Raw genomic sequence first — 18371 nt, forward strand, 5'->3', positions numbered from 1 at the left:
TGGGAGAGTTGGCCAATTACCGCTAACACTTTGCTCTTGAGGGAATTGATTTTACACATTGCTCTGATCCGCCCTCTCTTGCTATGGACCCAGGTTGTTAAAATGCTAATGAAACCTTAAAGCAATGCTTTCCCCCCTTTTTAAATCATTGCACAAAGGGGGAAACTGTAAAGCTAAAAGAGGATAGGTAGTTAGCGAGGATATATAAATCAGATTATTATCCAAGCATTTCTTCCCCTCTTTGATGTTGACAAATTGTCTTGGTAACTGCATAGTCGTTTGGCGTTCATCGCTCTGTAACTAAAAGGGAAAAAAACACAACACTTATGTCAACGTGATTTTCCTTCCTTCTCTGCCTTTATGTTGGATCAACGGGATCTATGTTTTTCTGTGCGACAAAGGCACATAAACACATACCTCCCTCTCTCTCCTACGTTAGATCCTCCATTGGGGATTAATTTGGAGTACACAGGTCGTTATGGCATTAACTTTCACATGGCGCATTAAACGTCATGTGTTTAGAGAACGAGGGAGCTGTAAATACAAACCAAAACAAACACGGCAACACTCCATTACACAAGGGGGGGGGGGGGGGACGACGTACGCAAACGACTGAGTCAGTTTGTTTGTTTATTTTTTCATTTATTTATGCGATTGTCTCGCTACACATGTGTATCGTGAGAGAGTATGCAAAGAGGGAGGGGGAGAGAGCAAGAGAGAGGGGGATTGTTAGGGGGAAAGAGAGGAGGGAAAGAGGGAGGGGGAGAGAGCAAGAGAGAGGGGGATTGTTAGGGGGAAAGAGAGGAGGGAAAGACAGGGATGCTGCTCAAGGTTAATAATGCATTTTATTTTATTTTGCTCTGTGAAAATGGTCTTCTTCCGCTTCGATGTTTTTCTTCAGCCTTGGGGGGGGGGGGGAACGGAGAGATTACCGTTGATATAAGAGGCTCCATCGTGACAACATGGCCTGGGGGAGAGAAGGGCGTGGAAAATAGAGAGAGGGAGAGGAGACTTCTGCCTCACTCTCTATCTCTATTATTGTCCGCCTGTGTTTTAAATGGCTTCCTGTCTAATACAAGCGGCCGTCTTCAAAATAGTTTTTCTGCACACTGCTACATCAACCGGCATTGTGTGTGTGTGTGTGTGTGTGTGTGTGTGTGTGTGTGTGTGTGTGTGTGTGTGTGTGTGTGTGTGTGTGTGTGTGTGTGTGTGTGTGTGTGTGTGTGTGTGTGTGTGTGTGTGTGTGTGTGTGTGTGTGCCTGTGCCTAGCTGTCCGGTTACCTCAAAGAACAATATTGATATAATCAGCAGCCAAATGATTGTATTCAACCAAGGCTGAACCGTGGTAAAGGGTTTTTAGAATCACAGGGAAAATAAATGACATTCCTCATCATTGATTTTATTTAGCTAAACAAATGTAGGACTGTTTGTTTGATTCACAAAGGACTGGTCTGAGAGCTGCCGGATGAAAGATTATTGATTAGACCACAGTGGAAAAATTCAATGATTTAATTATAATTCTAGAACACTGATTTGAAGCATTTGAACCTAGAAACAAATACTTCTTAACTTAATGTGGATATCTCATATATTTGTATATAATTGTCTGTTAAGTTACTGTCTATCGCCGAATTAGAGAATGCAAAACTGATTACCGAAGTTGATCTTAAAAAGTTGATGTTAAAATCTTTTTAATACTCAATCATGAAAGAAATAAAGTTTTCTCATGATTGACTGGGCGGGGCGGTAATATGATAATGAGCCTGTTTGATTGACATACCTCTGTTGAAGGACTGTCACATGAGTGTAAAACCGAAGTTTATTCACCCCGCGGCGCTTATTCCATTTCACAAAAAAAACCATGATCCTCTCGATTACTTGTGTCAATGTATTTCATTGCGTACTGAGCTAATATAGACAAGTAAGAAGTATTGCCATTTTGGTTTTATCTAATTTTCTGTTAATTCCTGGTAATTTCCGAGTTAGTCTGCCCCTTGATGGGAACGTCTGTATTTCATCCACGGTATAATGGAGACAATAACATTGCACGAACATTACATTTATGTTGTTATATTAAAAGAAAATTTCCCGTTTCCACTCACAATGCACAAGCACAACAAGCGCAGTGTGTCCCCTGTATTATTTCAAACATTACCACGTAAGAATCTAGTTACAAGCTTTAAACCTATTTTTAGTTTAAGCACATAAAACGCAATCTGTGAAATGGCAAGTTATTCATCCTACTAATAACGGCAACAATTGCAACAACCTGAATATACTTAGTTTATTTGGATTTATCTTGTCTGACGAAGGAAAAACAGACATTGCATATCTTTTTGCATCTATGTAGTCATTGTAAGGAAGTGGCATGAGATTGTTGGTAATTTCGTGCTATCAGTCAGCATTGTGGCGTGCGCAGTGACTATAATTAGTACCGTGATGATCATGACATTTTCCCCCAAACAGACCCAGAGAAGGAACTGGGAGGCTGAAGTTTGCTTCAATAGATTGACAGACATATATTTAATAATGTTTTGCACATGTGAACTAGATTCCAAGAAACCTCTTATTAACCTAGTTAGAATCAAATCATGTATGTAGGTTACCTGGGACTCTAACCAATCAAAACGGGATTAATGTCGGCTATACAATGACTCAAGGAAGGATGAAAAATCCCCCAAATTGACTGTTGTTCTCCATTTGTTCGATGTCGTAGTCATGTTATTATTATTACTCTTTGCTTCCTGACAGTAATGGAGGATGGAGCTTGTTATATTTCCCTCTTTGAAATGAAAAGCCCCGCGGCTTATCTTCGCTCCAGATTGTGCAGACTGTGTCGGGGAAAGGATCTGGCTGCGTGCCATGTTGCTTTGTTAAGAAACAAAGTTTCCTTCTCTCTCATTTTTCGGGTGAAATCGCTGACTAATATTAGAGGGAAACATGCCGATGCTGGTTGTTCTTGGGGTGGGGGGGGAGTGGACCGCTGAACACAGGGGGTTGTGGGTGGTGACACCGAAGTCTCGTGGGAATCAAGTTACAACGGGCCAATCAGACGTCTGCAATCACGGCTTGAATTATACACAGACGCATTTTTTGGAAAAACATGAAAAAAAAAAAAAGAATAAAGACCCTGCCGTGCACGTGTGTGTAAACACCCCTTCCTTCTTATGCCACTGTTGTGCATGTGCACTCATGAATGCTTTCTTTTTGCAGTCCAAATAACATCCTTCTGTATAGCACCTCAATATGCCTTTTTTTGGGTGATTATTTGCTAATGTTAACGCTTTTTGTGTGTGTGGGGGTGTGTGTGTGTGTGTGTGTGTGTGTGTGTGTGTGTGTGTGTGTGTGTGTTCCACTCTAGCCATTAAGGAGAAGTTCAGCGACTGGACGGACTTCCTGGTTCAGGAGCTAACAGGCTCACGGACGGCGCCGGCTAACCTACTGGAAGGGGTGAGACTGCACTTATTCTCACTTTAAACTATTTAGGATCCAGATCTACTTTTTTTGTTAATGTTTTCCTTTTTTGTTAACCTTTTATCACGTATTTCTTATGTCTAAGTTCTCTGTCTATTCTTCCTTTTTGTTTATTCCTTTTGGGCTCTGCTGAGTCTGCTAGGGGTTTCTCTGTGCAGACAGTGCCTATGTTGTGTTTCAGGGTCTCATTGCCACAAAATATGCCAGCCTCCGCTAGAACAAGAGATTTTTGTCTTGCTGCGCTGTTTCGTTTTTCTCATTTTCTTTTTCTATTGTATTAAATTCTGCCTCCCTTGTCTCTTTCCTCCCTCCCTCTCTTCCTCCCTCCTCGGCTGCACCCCCCCCGGCCCCCAGCCTATGAGGGGTAAGAACACGGTGGACCTGGTGGTAGAGGCCTCTTTGATGGAGGTCCGTGACCCCTCCAGCCCCGCCCTCTATTGGCCGGCGCGGGTGGTCCGCAATGTTGGCGGCCGCCTGCGGCTGCGCTACGTGGGCCTGGGGGGGGGAGGGGGAGACGAGGACCCGCAGGGGCGGGACTTCTGGCTGTTTTACCTGGACACCAGGCTCCGCCCACTTGGCTGGGCCAGCGAGAACTCTCTCTCTCTGGAACCGCCCACAGGTGAGAGGGGAAAAGGGGGCAGGGCCTTATGACTCCATGACAGCGTTATATTTTATTTCCATTTTTTTAATTTTATTTTTTTTAATTATGTCTCAACAAAGTAGTCAGAGAAAATGCAGTAGTTGATGAAGTCCACTCGTTTATGTTCGATTACTGCTGAACCGGTGTGTTTCATGACATTGCCTGGTCATACCGAATATGGTCGTGAACGTGTTGGCAGTTTGTCTCTTCAACCGCCAATGAATTCAAATTTTGAAATCCAATGAAATTGAAAGTGAAATTCACAAAGAGAGCACTGCTCTTTTGGTTGTGAAAGAAAAACACAAGAAATGACCCTCCAGCGTGTGAGGCAAGAGGGGGGTCGTCTGGGGGTGGGGTCCGGAGGGCATCACATGCCTCCATCTAAAACCCTTTCTGTTGTGACTAAGCGACTCTTTCAGCTAGCGCTGTTCCCGTTCATCCTTAATCCTCCTTGTTTTTGTTATTTTTCATTTTTATTTCGTTTTTTCTCGACAACAAAAAATAGCAGCCCGGTAGGGGAGATGTTTTCCTAAGGCAGACTCCGTTAATTCATCTCCTTGGTAGTTAGTTTGGCGTCGCTGGCTAAAAAAGATGTGTTGAGATAGCTGCGAGCGTGCGATGGTGCATACTAAAGAGTCTCATCATGGCAGCTTGTGTAAACACCTTGGCCAGCCAGAACCGACACGCTGTTGTTTGTTATTGCAACGTTAAAAACCAGTCCTTCAACACTCTTGTTGTCTCGGCCTCACAATATGCGCGCACCATCTTTCGTTTGAAACTGATTTCTCTAACTGACATTTTTTGGCGGGGGGGGCGTGGGGCTGGGCTCATGCTGATGACGATACTACAGGCTGTGGACTTTGTGTTTGGACACGATTTAATGCCGCCCTCACAAATCAGACGTTAGATAAATATCTAAAGTCTTCAGATGATATCTAAAAGCCTGCTGGCAGAGCGGCTGGGATACCATTTATAGAAAGAGAAAAAAACAAAACGGGAGGATATATTGTGATATGAGGAGCATGTTTTTTGTCAACGGGCCATTTTCTTTTTTTTTTTTTTTGCCATTTCTGTCTTTAAACCTTGTCCTGGTTTTATCCTTCTGTCTCTGTGTCCTGTCTGTCTGTCTGTCTGTCCGTCCGTCCGTCCGTCCGTCTGTCTCTCTGTCTGTCTCTCTGTCTGCCTGTCTCTCTCTATGTCTGTCTGTCTGTCTGCCTGTCTCTCTGTCTGCCTGTCTCTCTGTCTGCCTGTCTCTCTCTATGTATGTCTGTCTGTCTGTCTGTCTGTCTGTCTCTCTGACTGCCTGTCTCTCTGACTGCCTGTCTCTGACTGCCTGTCTCTGTCTGTCTGTCTGTCTCTCTGACTGTCTGTCTCTCTGTCTGTCTGTCTGTCTGTCTGTCTGTCTCTCTGTCTGCCTGTCTGCCTGTCTGTCTGTCTGTCTGTCTGTCTGTCTGTCTGTCTGTCTGTCTCAGAGCTCAGATCTCTGCAGAGCGCCCCCCAGTGGCAGGTGGCCCTAGAAGCAGCACAGCAGGAGGCCCAGGTGAAACCCCTGCCCCTGGAGGTGTTCAAGGTGAGACACCCAACCCCCTGGGTGTGTGTGTGTGTGTGTGTGTGTGTGTGTGTGTGTGTGTGTGTGTGTGGGTGTGTGTGTGTGTGTGTGTGTGTGTGTGTTTTTGTATAGTATTCACTGCTCAATAAATTTCATGGAGCCTTCATTTACCACAAATTCCAAGTTACATATTTGTTGCCAATCAATTTGCCCAGTTGAAGTGCTCAGCACCACACACACACGCACACACACACACACACACACACACACACACACACACACACACACACACACACACACACACACACACACACACACACACACACACACACACACACACACACACACACACACACACACACACCTCTCGTCCAAAGCCAACGCCTCCAGGATTCGGCTTACCTGTTTTCATGTCTTTGTATTTCTTTTGTTGAACGACACACACACATTCGCACGCACAAACACACACACCTACACACGCACGCACGCACAGTGATCGATAATGTATCCACCAGACATGCTGGTGTGGGTGCACACACACACATTCAGAACCGTGACCCAACGCATAAAGAGGAAGTGGGCCCTGCCTGATTGCATTTTCTCTTTACTTTGTACAGGACCACGCGGACCCTCCCAGGCACTCCTTCAGCACAGGAATGAAGCTTGAGATGGTGTCGCCGTGGAAACCGCTGTGCATCTGCCCCGTCTCCGTCACCAAGGTTAGCCAATGGGGAGAGGGTAGGGTGGGGAGGGGGCAGGGCGAGTAGGCGGTGTGTGTGACTCATGGTTTTCTAAAGAACAGAACCTAATGTGAAACTATTTTCAATTTACTTGGAAGGGCTTTGCATTTTATCGTAGACAAGTCAACCTGAACGACCAAGCACTTCTGTTTATCTTGGATGACTCATGCTTTTCTCTTGTAGCCTTTACCGGGAACACAACATTTCTTCCTGTTGTTATATGATTCTGTGTGGAAAAAGCTTTCAGTAGACAGGCCCGTCTGTGTGCTGAGCGAGACTTTGCCAACGAGGAGTGACTTCTGGGTATTGTAGTTAAACAAGGACCACTTTAGATCTAAGGCAACCAAACAGAGATCATGATGTAAATACTGGGAACCAAACATTCAAACAAACAGACGCTGTACAGACGCCGGTGCTCTGAGGATGGACTTTGAGAGGACCTACTCCTTATGTCCCTAATTCACCGGCATGTCAATGAGTTACTCTGAAATCCACTCATGCAAGAACAATGCGCTGCCCTGCCTTTTCAATCCCAATGCATCAACCTATCTTTCTTTGTGTATGACTATCTGTCTGTCTTTGTGTCTGTCTCGGTCTCGGTTTCTCTCTCTCACTCTCACTCTCACTTTCACTTTCTCTATCTCTCTCTCTCTCTCTCTCTCTCTCTCTCTCTCTCTCTCTCTCTCTCTCTCTCTCTCTCTCTCTCTCTCTCTCTCTCTCTCTCTCTCTCTCTCTCTCTCTCTCTCTCTCTCTCTCTCTCTCTCTCTCTCTCTCTCTCTCTCTCTCACTCTCCCCCCCCCCCCCCTCCTTCCCAACAGGTCTACGACGAGTTCTACTTCCAGGTCACAGCGGACGACCTCTCGCCCGAGGCCACGCCCACTTCGCTTGTGTGCTCCGCCCTCACGCCGGGCATCCTGCCCGTGCAGTGGAGCCTGAAGCAGGGGGTGGGCATGGAGCGGCCAGGGGGCTACTCCGGCCAGGACTTCGACTGGGCCGACTACCTGAAGCACTCCGGGACGGAGGCGGCCCCCGACACCTGCTTCCCCGACGTAAGGGGTCTCCAGCGGCACCATGTGATGTGTGGGAGCTTGGGGGGTTAGATTGTGAAAAGATTATTAGCGATTATTTTGGTCAATATTGAAATCATTATTATTGAAGTGATTATTTTTGAGTTTGGAAAACATGACACATTAGTTGAGCATTTCTCTCCCATAAAAACACTTTGTAATTGGGAACTTTGAAATTTCCCCTTAAAAAAATACACACAATTTTCAAATATCCAGCTGTACTGTAATTTCTATAAAACATTTAATAAATAAAATATACTTAGAAAAAAAAGTATTATTTTTTTTAAATAATTAAATTTTCAAAAAAATCCAGAAATCAAAATTTCGATCAAAATTAAATGAATTGCACAGCCCTACTGCCAGTTCTTTTGATGTTGCTGTTTCAACATCACTACGGGCCCAGACAGTAGGCTGATTGAAGGAATCTTGCATTGAAGCCCATTGACGGCATGTTTCCAGAAACTGGGAAAGATAACCCTTTTCTTACAAGGTTACATAGACAGTTCTGGTCAACAAATGCAGTAAAAAATGTGTTTAATATATAAAGATATTTCTATATGTATAAATATATGAAGATATATTTTTTTATTAAATCAAGAATCGTTTAATAATTAAAAAAGGAATGCCGATTAGAATACAATTACTAATTTTTGGTTCTAATTCTTGATTAATGTTGACATAAGCAGCTAGAGCGGTTGGCCTATTTTTGGGGAGGAGGGGATATGTGGAGACATCATACTTACAACGGAACAAAACCGTAGAGTGACCGCATGACACAGCATAGTCATGGTGCATGGGTCATGATGAGGTAAACAAGATAAAAAAAACTCCATTACTTCACTACAAATGAGGACGCCCCCCCCCCCAAAAAAAGAATTGATTCCTCCCTGATTCTCAAACCGTACAAGTTGGAAGTTACACATTGGCAAATCCTTAAAATGATCCCATCCGTCATCAATCAATGTTCCGTCATTGGTTACCGCGGTGGTAGACCGTTGTCTTAATGGAACTGTTGGTGAGTGTGGATGTTAGTGTGTTTGTTTGTGTCTGTGTGAATGCGCCTTCTGATCTGTTCTTTGCCCCCTCCCAGGAGTGGAAGAACCGGGACTTCTCCAAGGACACCTGGCTGGAGGCCGTGAACCCTCTGGTGCCCTCCGAGGTCTGCGTGGCCAAGGTCACTCAGGTCAAAGGTCGTCTGATGTGGTTGAGGCTAGAAGGTAAGAGAGACAGAGACAGAGAGAGATTGAATGAAGAATGAAAAGATGTTATGTGATCAACTGAACTTAACTATTTTCAGTTTTACCCATATTAATATTTACCCAAAAGCTTACACTGTAAGGCTCTCTTTTACCGAACATATGCATAGCAGAGATCAAGGTCTAACCCCTGAATCCACCATTATTGCAGAAAAAAGAGATCGTAATTTTGTAGGTCATATCATTACATTACATTAAATAACATTTATTTTGTGTACGCTTTTGTCCAAAAAGACTTACAGCAAGTCCATTATCATGAAGATATAGCCTAAAAAGCGCATGCATCATTTAAGTGCATACAAATTCACAGAGAAGGCAAGGCAATTGTTTGTTTTTTTTAGTGCTGAGATATACGGGTTGGAGTTGTGTGCTTGTGACAGCATCTAATCCCACTCTCTCTTTCTTTTCCTTTTCTCTCTTTCTCTTTCTAACTGTCTCTTTCTTTCTCTCCTTTTTTCTCTTGCGTGCAGGTGTGTCCAAGGGGCTGTCAGAATGCATTGTGGATGTGGAGTCCATGGACATCTTCCCTGTGGGCTGGTGCGAAGCTAACGGCTACACGCTAACTACACCTCACAAGCCCGTCTGTACGTCCGCACACACACACACACACACACACACACACACACATATACACATACACACGCAAACGCATACACGCATACACACATATAACCAAACACAGGCAACAGTCACACTGAAGGAAAATTTGGCCCTAATTATTTTTCATCTTATGTGACCTAGATTTATTTTGTGCATGTGTGCGGGTTTGCTTGGGTGTGAGTGCGTGTACTGGCAGAGTATGAATAGGCATGCATGCCTGGGTCTGTTGGACACCAAGTTGGCCTGCGTTTAACACGCACTGTCCTGGTATCTGACACAAATCTCCTAGCCAGCCTTGGGCTGGGGGGAGAGGTGTTTTTTTGGACTCTCTGTCCTAGTAGCCTTTAAGAAGATAGAAGCCTACATTTTGTACTCAGACACTTGAAGACATGGACGGATCATCATTAATCATTAAGGACATTGTGTCCAAAACCACTTATAGTGATTTTGGATGCATGCCACCAAGAAGCAGGTCGTTGTTTTGTGAATCTTGCTCAAGGGCGCCGGCAGGTAGACTGCGTACCCAGTACCTTTTTTTGTTTTTTTGGCTGGGAGTCAAACCCCCTTCCCCCTACACTATACTGCACGCACACACGCGCACTAATGCACATACACACACAAACACACACACACATATGAATACACATATACACACACACACATGCACACGCACACACGTAAAGTCCCATCATTTCTTTATAAACAAACAAATAAATCCCACTTGGGTATTGAGTTCTGCTGATATAACAAAGCAATGCATGCTGGTTGTGCTTTGGCTTTCTATACTTCCGTTCCCTGATGTCCGTACTTTCCTGTCCACAGGCCAGAACCAGAAGAAGATAGCAGTGGTACAGCCAGAAAAACAGTAAGAAAAAAACACACACACACACACACACACACACACACATTCTCTCACTCGTACTCACACAAACACACAGACTTCAGCCAAATGTTTGATAATCAGTCGATGAAATTCCTCCTCCGTTGTTTCTGCAGTTTATTTTATGGCTTTAAGAGCCTCTAATTACCAGTGTTCGGTGATGGTGATATATATGTTTTAATTGTATAATGATAAATAAACTCAAAATACTAATAGTAGTCATGGATGTTGAAACCAAAGGATTCAAACGACGTTACGACGCGTGTGAATCGGCGGCAGGTCTGTAATTAGATTGGGCAAGGCGCCAGGACTAGAGACTGTAAAAACAGAGCTAAGTGGCTTGCTCAGTGTTTCACCTGTGAGCCATTGGCTGACTGCTCTGTGCAGCGAGCCATTGACTCACTGCACAGTCCTGAAATGCCCGTGTGTGTGTGTGTGTGTGTGTGTGTGTGTGTGTGTGTGTGTGTGTGTGTGTGTGTGTGTGTGTGTGTGTGTGTGTGTGTGTGTGTGTGTGTGTGTGTGTGTGTGTGTGCGAGGTGCCTTATGAGGCCCTGTTGACGAATGGTGTTTTACATATCTGAGGCGAGGCAGATCTCCGCCTCCTCCTGTTTTGATTACAACATTTGAATAATGTTTCCAATCACGGCACTGCATTGACCTTTGCCCCTGTTTGATACCTGCAGGTTGGCTCCGCCCCCACCCATCGAGACCGCCCCCGCCAACACCTGCCCGCCACTCAGCGTTGATCCAGGTAACCATGACGATTAATTATGTTTTTTGATTTTCGGTATTGTTTTGTCTGTCTTCCATCAACCGCAACAACAACACTCACACAGACACACAGTAAGACACACACACACACACACACACACACACACACACACACACACACACACACACACACACACACACACACACACACACACACACACACACACACACACACACACACACACACACCTACTTTCCAACTTCCCTGCTCTTTTTTTCCTTACTATTTTCCGAGCCACCCACTTGCTCATGCATAATCATGACCTCCCTTAATTACAATTCACCCTGGCCGTGGCGTTCCAGGTGCTGGCAGCCCGGGTGGGGGTGGGGGGGGGGGGGGGGGGGCTCGGAGGTGAAGCGTTTGCACCGAGGTCGCGGTTCACCTCAATCACAACGACCCCTAGCCCCACCCCCTGCACTTCACTTCTCGGGGGTGGGGGGGGGAACAAACATGGAGGTATTCATGCCGTGCTAGTTCGTGTCTGTCTCTGAGACTAACATTTAATCTATTGGTTAAAAACACGCAATGCTACGTTGATGACATAACGCTGGCAATGTTTTAGCGCTGTTTTCTGGGTTTATTTTGTCAGTCGATAGGCGCTCGTTATTATGTCTCCGACCGCCTCATCGTTTAACCAAGCAGCTTCTCCTTTACAGTGTTGTTGTTTTGTCTTTGTTTTGAACACCTGTGTTGCTCATGAAGTGATGAGCAGTTTACCGCAACGTTAGTCTTTTCACTCCACACCCCTTGATTTGTTATTCAGTGTTTTGTTTTCTTCCCATGAGCCCTCTTGTTTTCTTTCTACTTGTTTTTGTTCTTTTCCATCAATCAACTTGTGTCTTTTAACTTTTTTTGGTTACCACTTGGTTTCATTTTCTACCCATAAACCCACTTGTTACTTTAAACTTGGTATCATGTTCTTCTTCTTAATGTCCCTTTTTTTCTTTGCGGTCTGTTTTTCTTCTCCTCAGGCTCGGCTAATGGGCGCTACTGCTGCTCAAAGATCTTCATCAACCACAGGTGCTTCTCGGGGCCCTACCTGAACAAGGGCCGCATTGCCGAGCTGCCCCAGGCTGTCGGGCCCGGCAAGTGCTCACTGGTCCTCAAGGAGGTGGGATTCACACATCGCCTAACTGAAATGATAATACAAATAAAATAAAATGAAACATGCAGGGTTACTATTTAGGTAAGGTGTATGGTGTCTAAAAAATGTAAAATAAATAAATAAAATGGAAAGAAGCCCTCAAAAGACATTCAACATCACATCAGGGAGAGTGATTGCGCCAACATACCAAGACAGGTTCTCTGATGTGACTCCAAAGCGCTCTTTGAAGTCGTCAGAGGCGGGGCTAATGATAGTTTTGTTCATGGGGAAGAACTTGTAGAGAAGGAGGGGAGGGGGGGAAGAGAGAGAGAGAGCACTAGAGAGAGCACTAGAGAGAGAGGGAGAGGGGGAGAGAGAGAGAGAGAGCTCTAGTTAACCACCCACTGCTCCTCAGCGTTGCCTTTGCGTTGTGTTGACGATCTGCCAATCAAGCCTGTTTATCCGTAAACATGGTTGACGTGCCGTGGCAGAAGTGCAATAGGAGCTCCGCATTTCTCCAGGGGCCCCACATAGTGTGTTCGCTTGAGCGTGTGTGTGATAGATTTGTATGATGTGTTAATGCAGGCGTATGGACACACGCTACAAACAAGCTGTTTTTGTAGCAATAGGTTTCTTTTCGGGTATCCCCTCGCATTTTGCATCCTTTGATTTAAACACTAGTGTGTTTATGTGGTGTGACTGCTCATTCATATAACAGGCTGGGTGTGTACTTTTAGCGATGATGATTAAATAACAAAAGGTTAACCGGAATGGAGAATAAAAATGATGTGATAAACTGAACCAAACTATTTTCCGATTTGCCCATACTAATGTTTGCTTATTTGTGTGTGTCTGTGTGTGTGCAGGTTCTCACAATGCTGACCAACGCGGCCTACAAGCCAGGGCGTGTCCTGAAAGAGCTGCAGGAGGTGGAGGACCAGAGCTGGGAATGTCACGAGGAGATCCTTAAAGCCAAGTGAGGAGGCACACACACACATTAGGACTAGGGGTGTGTGGAGAACAAGCTACTCACGTAGGAATCGCAATTCTTATCTGCTATGATTCTTGAAGGCAGTCGATAGGCACTGGTAATTATGTCTCCAACCGCCACATCGTTTAACCAATACACATGCACACATTTATACATACACACGCACCGAAGCACACACAGTTGTACATTTACACACAGTATATGTGTAATGTACATGCAAATACTAAATAACTTAAACACACAATCAAATACCTAAAGGAAAAACACCTGGGAATTCCCCAGCCATCACCTCTGATACACGGGATGGGAAAGTAGGAGTAAGGACGGGAGAGGTCTCTCTCTCTCGGGGGGGGGGGGGAGGATCGGGGACACCCCTCACCTTATCTAGCCCATGACAACTGGGGGCTTCCGGATAAACAGCTAACAGGTGACAGATGCAGTCGGTTGCCTTCTGACGGATGGCATACGGTTTAATTGTGCTGTTGTCCCATAAATAAAACGGCATTCCCTGTCAGCCGACTGACAGCTGATGATATCGTTCCCGTCACCCCTACTCCCTTATTGACCCTCTCTCTCCCTCTCTCCTCCTCCCTCCCTCTCTCTCTCACTGGCATCTCTACTCACTCTGCTTCTTCTTATCTGTCTCTCTGTGTGTCTTACTTAAATATCTCCCTCTTATCATTTTCACTCTCTCGCTCCGTTCCCTCCCCGCATCTTATTGTTACCTTTCCCTTTTCCTTTTTTTTCTCTCTCCTTCACTCTTCCCCCCTCTCTCTCCTTTGTTCTACCCCTCTCTCTCTCCCTCCTTCCCTCCCCCCTCCCTCCCTCCCTCCCTCTAGGTACAAAGGGAAGCCCTACCGCGCCACCATGCCCATTGTTCGTCTGGCCGAGCAGATCCCCGACTTCTGCCGCCGGGTGTGTCTGCGTCTGCAGTGCTGCCCCAACCTCTTCAGCCCCACGCTGGTGGCCGACAAGTGCCCCGAAAACTGCTCCATGCAGACCAAGACCAAATACAGTGAGTGGCCCTAGAACTGCTCCATGCACACAAGGCCAAATACAGTGAGTGTCTAGAGAACTGCTCAATGCACACAAGACCAAATACAGTGAGTGGCCCTAGAACTGCTCAATGCACACAAGGCCAAATACAGTGAGTGGCCCTAGAACTGCTCAATGCAGACCAAGAACAAACAGCGAGTGGCCCGGTGTGCACGTAGCGTTGCACCTAGCGTCCTGCTGGAAGTCCCTTGACAAGATGAGGTTGTGTCGATGTCCAACGAAAAAGCCCAAAATGAGGTATTATTGATGACAATTGTCTAGATACTTGCCAACAACACTGAGTGCAACATAAAAAAGAAAAATGGATCGACACAGGGAGATTCGTATGTTTTTCCCTGTTTCCTAATCCCCTATTTGACAGAGGGAAATACTTTACTATCTCAAGTAAATTGATGAATTGGTTTGACTTGTCAAGCGTATTTTGCGTAGCTCTTCTTCATCAGCATGGTGTCTTCGTTATTCCCTTCCGGTGGAAGAAGCCATTCTGTTGTTGTTGTTGTTGTTGTTTGTTATTGACCTTATACCGTGGTCCCGCCTCCCCCCCCCCCCCCCCCCCCCCCCCCCCCTATAGCATACTACTACGGGAAGAAGAGGAAGCTGCCGAAGCCCGTGGGCGGGGAAGAGCTGTCGGAGGCGGACCCCAGCAAGCCGGCCCGCCGCAGGAAGAAGAGGAAGGCCATCTTCGTCCAGAGGAAACGCCGCTCCTCAGCCGTCGACTACACGCCGGCTAGCTCGCTGCAGGTTTCAATCCTCTTTGGCTTTCTCTACTCTGGCTGTGTTTTATGCCTTGCCTGGCATCGGCAGACAAATTGTAAGATGCAATTGGTCCTGGGACCTCTCTCCCAATCTGCCTCTGGACGCGATTGACTAGGTCTACAACAAATTGGGGGATGCAGCTCTGAGCGACAAAAAAATCCTGTTGGAAGTACAGCAAAGCCCTCTCTCTTGTCAACAAATGCTTTAAGTGCAGTCGTTTTCGATTTAGTGTAAACAAACCATCTGGTTTGTTTACTACTGTTACTACTACCCGTCTCAACAGACGGGTCTACATGAGCGGCAGCCATCTTTCTTGTTTGTGTGGTGAAAATGCCTCTACTTCTCTCTGCATCATATTTATCCCGCCTCATATTAGATAAACAGTTGTGATTGGCCGGTCTTTTCCCCTACGGTGCAGAAATCTTTCATATGGGAGGGATAGGCCAGACCTTATCTGCAGTGCAAATGAAACTTGAGCTTGCTAGATTTGTGCCGTTCCCAGGCTACGTATAGCCATGTTTACCATTGCCGCGATGATGGGGGAAGGGAAGGGTAATTGCTGGGGTGTCAGGTTGTCGTTAGCCACCTGGTGTGCTCTTAATTGGTCTGCTGATTTGAACAATCTCCCGATTGGTTTAAGTTAACCGATCGTCGAGAATATACAAGCAACGTCGTAAATTGTGATTTGTTGGATCGCGAATCAGGATGTATGCAAGCAAACACAATATACTTGAGTAGAAGCTCTTTTAAAGGCAATAAAATGCTGGTGGCAGTTGGGTCGGTAGCACACCTCCCAACGACATACAACTAAGTATTGTAACGACCAAGGTTCGATTCCAGCCTGCGGCACTACGCTACATGTCAGTCCATCTCACTTTCAGACCACCTTCCTGTAGTCCTTGCCTTTCTGGTCGTAAGGGAACCCCGCCTCCCCCCACCCAACTCCAATTCACCCAATCACAGATCAAGCGCCACCCCTTACGCATGAGTTTGATTGGTCTGCCCCAACTGCAAGGGTCTGCACCCAGGCTCTCTCGCCGGGGGCTAGGGTCCGCGTCTCCACCTCTGGACCATCCCGTTGCTTATACCCCCCTCCCCCCCTCCCCCTCCGCCCGCTCCAGGATAGCGATGAAGAGGAGGACGATGACGAAGAGGACATGGACTTCCAGTCGGGGAGCGAGGAGAGCGCAGGGTCCCGGCAGCGGGGGGCGCCCGCCGCGGCCCCGCCCCTCAGCACCCGACCGCGTCGGGCCGCCAGCCTGCGCCGGGCGTCCCTCGGCGGCGGGGGGCTGGGGGCCAGCGGGGGGTCCACCGAGGGGCCCGAGGGCCGCAGGCGGTCGGCCCGCTCCCTGGCCGCCTACGGTCAGAACAACAAAAACAATAACAACAACAACGAGGACGAGGACGAGAAGTACACGCCCCCCGGGAATCAGGAGACCAAGGTGAGAGGGGGGGGAGGGCACAGACAGATGGACACACACAGACACAGACAGACAGACAGACAGACACCTACAGACAGACACTTACACCTACACTTTCACACTCTGACAGTACTTCTACTTATCCAACTGGTTTGTTTGATGTTCAAACAACACTGCAGTGTGTATGTGCATAGCGTGACAAGGTAGAGATTGGGTAGTAATTGCGGGGTGTTTTGATGTTTTTATGTGGTTATAAAAGTTATATTTTTATTGCAGTAATTTAAGATAACGTTGATATATGAATGAAGTGCATTCAACTGTGATTTAATGCTGTTAGCATATCTTTGTGTGTATGTGTGTGTGTGTGTGTGTGTGTGTGTGTGTGTGTGTGTGTGTGTGTGTGTGTGTGTGTGTGTGTGTGTGTGTGTGTGTGTGTGTGTGTGTGTGTCAGATGGAGGGCGTGGAGGAGCAGGAGGAGGAAGGTCAGCTGGTGTTGGAGAGGAACCCTCTGGAGTGGAGCGTGGACGAAGTGGTCCAATTCATCACCTCCACCGACTGTGCCTCTCTGGCCAACATATTTCAAGAACAGGTACACACGCACACAGAAACACGCGCACACATAAAGAAACACGCGCACACACGTACAGAAACACGCGCACACATACAGAAACACACGCATACAGAAACACACACACATAAGCAAACACACATGTAGAACTACACATACATGCAGAAGCACACGCATACCGAAACACAAATGCGCACGCATGCAGATCCATGCACATGCAGAAGCCCACTCGTTCTCTCTCCTCCCACACACATCCATTTGTGCCTCTGTGAATTTCATTATATTCCGAGGCAGTAATTGCCTTCTATTGTTCCCGTTACACCCATAAATAAGTTAGCTACCTTAAAGCAGAGTAGATGGTAGTGGATCCATTCTCTCTCTCGCTCGCTCACTCTCTTACTCACTCTCACTCTCGCTCTCAATCGCTCTCTCTCCATCAATCCATCACTTATTCCCGCACTCGTCTTTGTTTTCATTGACTCATCTTGGGCGTACACTGCAAACACAACATATTTGTAGCAATAGGTTTCTTTTTGGGTGCCCCATCCCATTTTGAATCCTTTGATTTAAACATTGGTGTGTGTGTGTGTGTGTGTGTGTGTGTGTGTGTGTGTGTGTGTGTGTGTGTGTGTGTGTGTGTGTGTGTGTGTGTGTGTGTGTGTGTGTGTGTGTGTGTGTGTGTGTGTGTGTGTGCGCGCGTCCCTGCAGGATATCGACGGCCAGGCGCTGCTGCTGCTGACGCTGCCCACGGTTCAGGAGTGCATGGACCTGAAGCTGGGCCCCGCCATCAAGCTGTGCCACCAGATCGAGCGCGTCAAGGTGGCCTTTTACCGCCAGTATGCCAACTGACCACCTTCTGATCCCCCCCCTCGGCCCCCCCACTGAAACTATTTGGACCCGCCACTGCAAGCAAACCCGCCTGACTTGTTTCTGTTTTCTCTTCGGTGGAAATGTTTTTTTTCTGTGAAGAAAGGGTTTTTATGGACGAAGGGGGGGGGGGGTGGTGTGGTGTGGTGGGCTGGGCTGGGCTGGGGTGGGAATCGTTGGGGCCCAGGGGGGCCGCGGAAACACTGTGCGACGGCGTTCCTGGAATAGTCCTGGGGAAAGGGTACTTGGGACTGGAATGTTTGAGGGAGAGGGTGAAGTGTTGCGGCGCGTGTGTTTTCTGTTGTTGCTGAAAGGAAGAGGAGGAGGAGAGAGAGACTTTGTGAGCAGGGGACTCTGTGAATGTTCTTAAGACGAGGAATTGAGATTGATGTGAAAAGGAAACATTTGGGAGCGTCGGAGATAAAGTGAGGATGGGTGTGAAGTGCCGTGTATGCCAGGTGGAAGGATCCCAGACAAACCTGTGAAGAGAACATTTTCAGACGTGGGTCTATTTTTTGGGCTATTTAGTTTCCTTTTTTTTTCTCTTTTTTTTTTTTACTCCTTCTCTTTTCAGTTTTTCCTGCAGCATTTACATATTTTTGCCCAATTTACACACCCCTCCCCCCCATGCTTGTGAGAAGATAATGAAA

General features: G+C 46.6%; 1 protein-coding gene across 4 annotated transcripts in view; it reads left to right on the plus strand.

Moving 5' to 3' along the window:
- The window catches only part of sfmbt2 (Scm like with four mbt domains 2), a 34138-nt gene extending 16296 nt beyond the window's left edge, over positions 1-17842 (plus strand). For all 4 annotated transcript variants that reach the window (XM_079755530.1, XM_079755533.1, XM_079755531.1 and 1 more), the window contains 16 exons: positions 3362-3450; positions 3829-4093; positions 5587-5684; positions 6281-6382; positions 7222-7452; positions 8561-8687; positions 9197-9310; positions 10149-10191; positions 10890-10957; positions 11950-12089; positions 12929-13038; positions 13893-14068; positions 14681-14850; positions 15987-16307; positions 16738-16875; positions 17563-17842. In XM_079755530.1, coding sequence (XP_079611656.1) covers positions 3362-3450; positions 3829-4093; positions 5587-5684; positions 6281-6382; positions 7222-7452; positions 8561-8687; positions 9197-9310; positions 10149-10191; positions 10890-10957; positions 11950-12089; positions 12929-13038; positions 13893-14068; positions 14681-14850; positions 15987-16307; positions 16738-16875; positions 17563-17703 — 2333 coding nt within the window. In that variant the 3' untranslated portion in view covers positions 17704-17842. The remainder of the gene's footprint in view (positions 1-3361; positions 3451-3828; positions 4094-5586; positions 5685-6280; positions 6383-7221; positions 7453-8560; positions 8688-9196; positions 9311-10148; positions 10192-10889; positions 10958-11949; positions 12090-12928; positions 13039-13892; positions 14069-14680; positions 14851-15986; positions 16308-16737; positions 16876-17562) is intronic.
- Positions 17843-18371: the final 529 nt, after the last annotated feature.

The sequence above is a fragment of the Pollachius pollachius genome (assembly GCF_949987615.1).
Source record: "Pollachius pollachius genome assembly, chromosome: 18".
Lineage (NCBI taxonomy): Eukaryota > Metazoa > Chordata > Actinopteri > Gadiformes > Gadidae > Pollachius > Pollachius pollachius.